Genomic DNA, 8,431 nt, shown 5'->3' on the forward strand with positions numbered 1-8,431 from the left:
AAAAAAAAAGGAAAATGAAGCAATGGCAAGTGTTCATATCTAAAGTCCTTTTTGAGATTTTAATAGTACAACCAGTCAAAGTGCCAAATAACACTTGGCTGTGGATGGGCCATCTACATCAGTCTCCTATCATCTGAGGCTCAGAGACCTCCACACAAGTGGGGACAGTAAGAATGTAAGAGCCAGGGCATGGGAGGAGAACTGCGCAATGCTGACTTCTGGATGTGGCCTGGCTGCTGCACACGTGAGCTGACAGTATCTGTGCTTACCTTAACAAGCCTGCACAAGATCAAGCCAGTCAAAATTTATACCATGGCTTGGGGACGGGCCAAGGCCGCACCCATATAGGAAAGCTACTAGAGCTAACAGCTGCTGAGGGAAGAGTCATTTTTTTTTTCTTTTTTTTCAGGACACTGCCTGTAGGTGAGCTGCTCATGCCCCAGTACGTGGTCACAAATCCATGCACACAAGGCAGTACTAATTAGACTCGGGATGTTATTAATAACCATAAAAAAGAGGACATGAAGTTGGGAGGGAGATGACCAGAAGGCACAAGGAGCTGCAGAGTGGTAGTGAATAGATATGATTAATACGCATTGTATATATATAACAAAACCTTCAAAGAATAAAAATATTAAAATTTAAAAATCAATTGACTAACTCTAAAATGAGTTATTGCAATATGGAAGTATATCTTAACTACTGCAAATGTCCTAAACACTCCCTTTCAGTGTTATGTGCAAAACACTATTTTGTAAGAGTTTAATTAATATGAATTGTCTATTACTAACTACGGCCCCATGAAATGGGTCTATTGCCTTCATTATAAGGATATGTAAACTCAAATTTGGGTTAAAGTAATTTGCCACTGTGGTGCCAGGATTCAAAATTAGGCTATTAAACTCCAGTGATCATCAACTTTTAATAACTAATAAGTGTCTTTTCAAAATCCTTCTTTACACAGATGGCTTCAAAATTATATTCTGTATCTGCAGGTTTCTAGCTTTTCTGGAACACAGACATGCTGATTTCTTATGTGCATGCCCACTTAAACAAGAACAGCCTTCATCAGGACCAGCTAGTTGAGCAAGTATAACAATTCTTCTTTCCTCAGTTAGGATAATATGCTGTTGTGTTGATCTATTAGCATTTACCAGAGTCCATGACATCACTACAGTATCTTCATAAGAGATTTCTACAAGCTGATTAAATAGTTTATTCTTGAGGGGAAAGCAGGGAGATGGAGAGAAGAAACACAAAAGAAACCAGGAAGAATAGTATAGTTGGCAGTTCTAAAACACTCTAGTCTGATAGCCCCTTTGTATTCTTAAAAATCTACTGGAAATCCAAAGTATTTTATGACTTATTAACTATCAATATTTATCAAGGAAATCAAATATTTAAAAATTCATTTGAAGTAACTTGAAACATATTACACATAATGACAAAACTATTTACAATAAAATTACTAAGAAAAATTAAATTATATAGCTAGATTTCTTTAATCTACTTTTACATTCAGTGTGTTGTGATTTACTATTACTGTGTTGGTTAAGGTACGTGAAGAAAATCTAGTGTTGCAGACTAGATATGATAGGAAACTGAGTGTTATAATATCCCTTTCAGTCCTGTAAAGGGAACACGATCCCTCTGCTGAGCTGGAGCTCACTGTGCAGAGCAGGCGAGCTTTGAACTCCCAGATCCACCTGCATCCTAGGTGCTAGTGCTACCAGTGTGCACCGAAGCACCTGGCCATGACTATTTTTAATGCTATATTTAAACTCAAAAGGTGTTTGTTTTTTTTAATTCAATTTGCAACATAGCAAACTTGAAATAGTATCAATAAACTTTTTATGTCCTAGTTACATTAAAATGTATTAATCTGTCTTGCACTTTGTAAATGGGTTGCATTTCTCATGTATAATGTGTAATACTACTTGCTACTTTAAAATATTAGTTTCATATGTATCATATTCTAAACATTAGAAAATAACACTTGTTAAAATTGTCCCTAATTTCATCGGGGAAAAAAAAGCTTGTTTGCTAGGAAGCTATTGATGATGAACAAAAGTTTTCCAAAATCCCCATTTTTTTTGTCTGAAAACTTGAAGCTGATCACTAGTGATACAAGCAGCTGTTTTTCTTGAAATGAAAAATTCACTAATTTTTTAAAATTTATCTGCGAAATACTGAATTCTAACCAATCACAGAAAGTCCTTTGTTTTAAATAAATAGTCTCCATGAAAAGCCAGTGGGTCAGCTAGCAACTTAAGCATGCGAATCTTCCTAGAGACAGTGTAATTTCAGTATGGAAGAGATGTGTTCTGTGACACAGAATATTAAAAAGGTGTATTAAAGTATCAGGACTGAATAACAATCACAATTCTTCCTGTGTCAGTGGGGGAATTCTTAAATGAAATCACCTTGCTCCCCTTTCCCAAGTGTATGGCAACAACAAATCACATTAGTTCCCTGATTCAGACTCAGGGACCAGACCTTATTTTCTTAACATAACATACTTGCAAATATTAACATACTTGAAAGGCCTAATGTGTTTTTGAATTTAGAAGCTCTCTAAAAAAATACCTTAAGATTCATGGTGCATCTTGGAGTAAGTACCACTGATTATAAGCTAGAGGTAAGCAACAACAACTTCAAGGATGGGACCGGCATCCAAAGGCAGTGTGAAAAAGACATGGGATTTTACTATTTCACTGTCCCGCCAGGACCTGTTCTGAAAATTTGAGTCACTGTTGGTTGCAAACCAAACTATGTTGTGGCATGCCTAATTTTTACAATAATGCTTTCATAGCAGGCAAGTAGCACATGCTATATCAACACTGTCATAATCTCTGTGTATCAACAGCAAAGATAAAATCTCAACATAGGTTGTCTACTTATGGACATAAAAGTGTTTTGTAAAATATTATCAGATAAGTTAAAGGTAAAAATGTAATAGCTCTCAGTTTCTTAAAATAACTGCCTGGTATTACTATATATTTTAAGGGCATATCTAGAAAACGACGTGGTATCAACTCAGATGACATGGGGAAATACCAGTAAGAGGAACCCATAAAATGGTAAAGGCTAACCTCACAGGGCAACTTTGGAACAGCAAGGCCAATACTTCAAAGTTTAAGGTAATCCAGATATTAAACTCTATAAACCTAGATTCTCCCTAACAACTGAAGTTATCACTGAGGCTTGTTAACAAGTAAGCAAAACCAATAAAATACACGTTGGTAAGCTGAGATAATATTTAAAATATAATTAGGTGGCAGATCTACTTATAGGCACATATAGAAGCAAAACAACCTAATTTTTTCCATAAAGCTTGGGAATCTTGGGCTGGAGAGATGGCTTAGTGGCTAAGCTGACTGCTTGACCAGAGGTCCTGAGTTCAATTCCCAGCAACCACATGGTGGCTCACAGCCATCTGTAATATGATCTGATGCCCGCTTCTGGTGTGTCTGATGACAGTATACTTCATACAATAAATAAATAAATCTTTAAAAAAAAAAAAAAACAAAACCTTGGGAATCTCACAAGTATTGTTGCTACTGCATCATACCTTTTACTTTCTCAGGCATAATTCATAAACCTGTATGTATGCTAGCTGATTGACAGCTATGGATATGTAAAATATCTCTACCAGTGTGAAGCAATGCTTACTGACATATGAGCTGATTAGAACAGGAGCAGGTGAACACTGAGCAAGAGGGTTTGTGTGTAACAGCTACATGGGAAAAGCAAAGTCTCATAACTGTGGGTATAAGGAGGGACAAGTCACACATTTAAGTTACAAAAACATGGTCAGGATATAAGACTGGAAAGAAATTAGCCCGGGAAGCTGCATTCTAAACAGAAAGATGTCTAATTACTCTAAAGAGAAAAGATTTGATCAAAAGAAGGCTAACATACACTGTCAGGCTCTTCAAAAATTCTGTTGTTTAGGGATTTTCCATATGGAATCTGATCAGACATTTATTTGCTTCCAAGTACACAAAGCTCTCACTAAAATATGTATTTTGATAAGTGAAAGGAACTCTCTCTGTATGATTTTTAGTCCTGCCCAATGGACTAATTCAGAATAAACTGTCACTGCATATGGCTGAGACAGAAAAAAATCTAATCCATAGAGGATATTTCTATATACTCACTCCTTTCATCAACAGGTTAAACTAGAAGATACATCTATCTATATCTCAAATTAAGTAAATTCAAATAATCTATGGGTTATAAAAAGCAAAAAACCAAAAAAACCCAACCTGAATTTTCTTTGTGCTTAGAAAATCTCAGGTACGGTCACTTATATACACTACTGCAAGCACATTCTAGCAGTGCCTGTAACTCACAGATAGACTGGACTCACAGCCTTCCCCTGCTCTCATCTTTGAGCAGTCTATGAAATCTGAATTCAAGATCTATAGATGTACACAGATGACACCTAAATTTTACCAAATTATGTGCCTGCTAGTATTGGTATGTATGAGTGTATCCACACATTTCTGGAAAATAGGCCCATTGTTTCCGTGAGAGTCTCAGAAAGATTAAAGCGCATCAGGAAAAGGGTAAGCACATGAAATTCCTTTACTCTAGGGAGCGACCACTAAGATCTGTCCCATCATTCTAGGAGACTAAAGACATAATGTGTAAGAGACTAACTGAAAACTTTCAAACTACCTCAAACACCAGATATTATAGATAATCTTATTTTAACAGTTCAGACCCTAAAAGATTTTTTGAATTCTCTTTTTCAGCCCAAAACTGATAACTTCTCTAGTACTAACCATAATACTTCAGCATGAGGAGTAATAAAGATTATCAATAGTCCTATCAGTCACCAGATGACTCATAATGGTGAGCTTACACTGCTAACCCATGTCACTGAGCTCTTTAAATATCTGCTGATTTGAAAGTCTGAAAGGCAGACTTACCAATCAAATAAGCTATCAAAATAACTTTTAATTTTTTTGTGAATAAATAGCCTTATATTCTAGGTAGCTGAATCACCCATCCAGATTATTTGTATATATTATTTCAACAAGGTACTAGTCCTTTTTTTGACACATTAGAAGACTTTTCTTTTTCAGGAAATAAATCATAAGCAGGGTAACCCCTTCAAACTAAAACCAAATGTCTTATCTAAATCGCATTCCTGAACAGGAATAAGTTCATATAGTCATTTTTTTTTTTTAAAGGCAGAGCCGGGCATCCAGAATACACTTGTTCGTGAATTACAGACTAAGTAGGTTGTCAAAGTTGAAAAGTTACTTGCTGTAGGGTCCTCCACTTCCGCCATAGTCATAGGACTGCTGAGATTGCTCGTCGATGCTGTAACTCGTCTGGTAGAAACCGCTGTTTAAGTTATCAAAGCCTGACATTGCCAACGATCTGCAAGAGAAGAGAGAGGGATGGCAAGCACTGTCTACACGCAAGGTCCTTTGCTTAACCCTCCGCGGGGAACCGCAGTCCGCATCAGGGGGTGGTCTTGGGGTGGGGGTGGGGAGCTGGGCTCCGAGAAGTCACTTGGCAACTGGGGGAGCCGATAGGCCTGAGGCAGAGGCGAGGTCGCGCGTAGGCGCCTCTCCAGCTAAATATAAACGAGGGGCCGCGCAGCTCGGGGTCTGGAGAGGGAGTAGGGGGCGTTGAGAGAGACCACAGCCCGCGTAGACAGTCCAGGTAGCCGGCCCGGACAACCGCTGCCAGAAGCCGAAAGCGCAACATGGACCCCGGACACTCACCAAACGCCTAGGCGGCGGCGGCAGCAGTAGCGGCTGTAGCTCCAGCGGCCCCTAGTAAACCCTCCAACTCAGCTCCAGACCCGGCGGTAGCCCTGTTGCTACGTGTCACAGGCCGAGGAACTGCTTCCGGGGGCACGCACGCCCGCGCAGGCGCCTTAGCTGGTTTCGCGCGGCCCGTTTGGTTGATCTCCCTCGGGGGTGTGCTTGTGTGCCGGGTGGGGGCGGGACGTAGAGAGGGGCGGTCTTGACTGAGTCGACCTGTAACGGGCCAATAGGAACGGGGAACCTGCTTCCGGCAGCCGGGTTAACTGTGGAGGCGGGAGTGCGCAAACCGATCAGTGGCTGATTGCTAGGTAGGAAGGAGGTTTTTCTCCTAAGTATTGGGCAGAAGGAAAGACTGCTTCTCTGGACTCGTTGATTCAGGCATCACGCTGAGGATTTTATATCTGTTATTTAGTCGTTACAGACGAATGACTTTGCTTTTGAAAATATATGAGTTCATTTTCTGTTAGCAGCAGGAAACCTAGTATTGTCTGTCACCAGAAAATACTGATACTCATTAGCAACTATTACCGTGAGAATATTAATGAGACAAGTGTAAGAGAATGACCATATGCGAAGTTTCCACACTGTGGGAACTGTTTAAGGCTTGTTACATTGTCTCATTCAAAGTCTTTACCATTTATTTGCGTACAGAGTGCATTATACAAAATTGCTAATATTTTATCTAAAAACCGAGTCAGCCTTATTTATTTGACCTAAGAAGTAATATTTATTATTTGAACAATGAGTGCGTTGGTTTACAATATTTAATTAGCTAAAGTAATAGCACGTATATGCATACATACATATTGATATTTCTATGTATGTGTTAAAGTCCACCTCAAATGCCCTATTTCTGTTATATAAAATCGTCCCCAAGTCCTCAGAAAGATACGTTTAAAAAAATGAAAAAGGGTATATGAGGAGCCGTTTTAAAGTATGCCATACCTGTGCTATGGAAACTATGGTATCAGCATAGCCAACTTTTGTTGTAATATGTAAGATTGGTAAGCAAAAACACTTCATGAAAATTTTCATTTCCTGAGATTTGATGAAAGGAAGTAAGGATAAACTGATCGTTTGAAGTAAACGTATTTATTCTGGGTTAATTTCCTAGTCTGCTCTAAAGTCCTCGCATTCAACATCAAGGTTTCCGGGATTGCTTCCCTTTAAGGGTTCCAGGGGAGAATCTGCACTTACCTATCTCCCAGGTTCTGTAGATACTGCAGACTTCAGCGTTAGTTGGTTTATAAATAGATCTCTCCCCATCTTCACAGGATCTTACCTGTTCTCACAGAGCTCCCTCATTGCAGGTCTATCTCTGCCCCAGTTTGCCTTTCCTAAGGCCAGCTGTTCATGTTCGGTGAAGGCATAGATGACATCCCTTTAACTTGATTGCCTCCTCAAAGGCTCCTCCTGGACTTAAATTCTCATCATGGGGAATATGGACTTGAACATGTCGATCGGGAAGACAAAAGTGAATTCACAGCCAGCCCAGTTAGTCTCACTGCAGTTCTTTGCCCACACATAGACCAGGCCTCTTCCTTTACACATTCTTAGGTGAACAATAACTCGCCTTTTTGTTCTTTTCATTTTGACTGTACATTCATGCCTCTGTTGTCAGGATCGCCCAAGAGTTTTATCCTGTTGAGGAAATGTCATAGAAGTGGAGTCCCCAAGCTGCACATTGGCAGTCGCCTCTGCAAATTCCTCAGTACAGAGCAAATTCCTCAGTTGGGTTCAGCTGAGGTCCAATGCATACTGAAGGCAAATGCCGAAATAAGATTTTGTCAGTTTCTGAAATAAAAATAAGAGACCATTGAACTATAAACAAGTATACGCTGTTGAAAGGAAATGCTAGTGGCTAAGAATACACATTTGTAAGTATAGATAGTTTGCATATTTTTTCCATTTATGCTTGACTTTGGGAGGCAGAGACAGGCAGATTTCTGAGTTCGAGGTCAGCCTATTCTACAGAGTGAGTTCCAGGACAGCCAGGGCTACACAGAGAAACCCTGTCTTGAGGAAAAAAAAGAAAGAAAAAGAAAAAAAGAATCCAAGTTAGAACTTTTCAAAGAGGCATGATTTCACTTTTAATTCTCTCCCTTGGGAAAGTTAAGTTCACCTAACCCGCAATGCTTCTCATGTATGTGGATTGTTACATAATTAAGACTGATTATAAAGCCAGATAAACTCTTCCTTAAGTGAAAATTATTTTTACTTTAAAACAGTCAGAGGCATGTGAGGTTAAGGTTGGGATTTTCATTAAAGTGCACATTTGGTTTTGGAAGTGAAAGGCAAACATGGCTTTGCATTTTGTTTTTTACATTAAGTAGTAATGGTGCTGTTTCCGCTTCTGTACACCTAATTTTGAACAGTTTAGTGAAGATCATAAATTCCTTACTGTCTAGGATAGTGAAGTTTTCCCATTAGAAAGGAATATAAATAGTTCTTCAACTTTGCTGAGATTTCATTTTAGAAAGATTTATTTAATTTGAAAGAGTATTTTCTTCAAGGTTTATAAAGTAGCATTTCTTAGCTCATGAGATGGCTCAGTGGGGTAAGTTGCTGCCAAGTCAGATTAGCCTGCCTCTCTCTCTCTCTCTCTCTCTCTCTCTCTCTCTCTCTCTCTCTCTCTCTCTCTC

The 8,431-nt window shown here is 39.0% G+C and overlaps 1 protein-coding gene across 1 annotated transcript in view; it reads right to left on the bottom strand.

Moving 5' to 3' along the window:
- Yipf5 (Yip1 domain family member 5) overlaps nucleotides 1–5,879 on the bottom strand; it is a 15,395-nt gene extending 9,516 nt beyond the window's left edge. Inside the window, exons 1-2 of the mRNA XM_021150460.2 lie at nucleotides 5,745–5,879; nucleotides 5,275–5,394 (exon numbers count right to left, since the gene is read on the bottom strand). Of these exons, the coding sequence (XP_021006119.1) occupies nucleotides 5,275–5,384 (110 nt within the window). The 5' untranslated portion in view covers nucleotides 5,385–5,394; nucleotides 5,745–5,879. The remainder of the gene's footprint in view (nucleotides 1–5,274; nucleotides 5,395–5,744) is intronic.
- Between the last annotated feature and the right edge of the window lie 2,552 nt (nucleotides 5,880–8,431).

Source organism: Mus caroli, chromosome 18 (assembly GCF_900094665.2).
Source record: "Mus caroli chromosome 18, CAROLI_EIJ_v1.1, whole genome shotgun sequence".
Classification (NCBI taxonomy): Eukaryota; Metazoa; Chordata; class Mammalia; order Rodentia; family Muridae; genus Mus; species Mus caroli.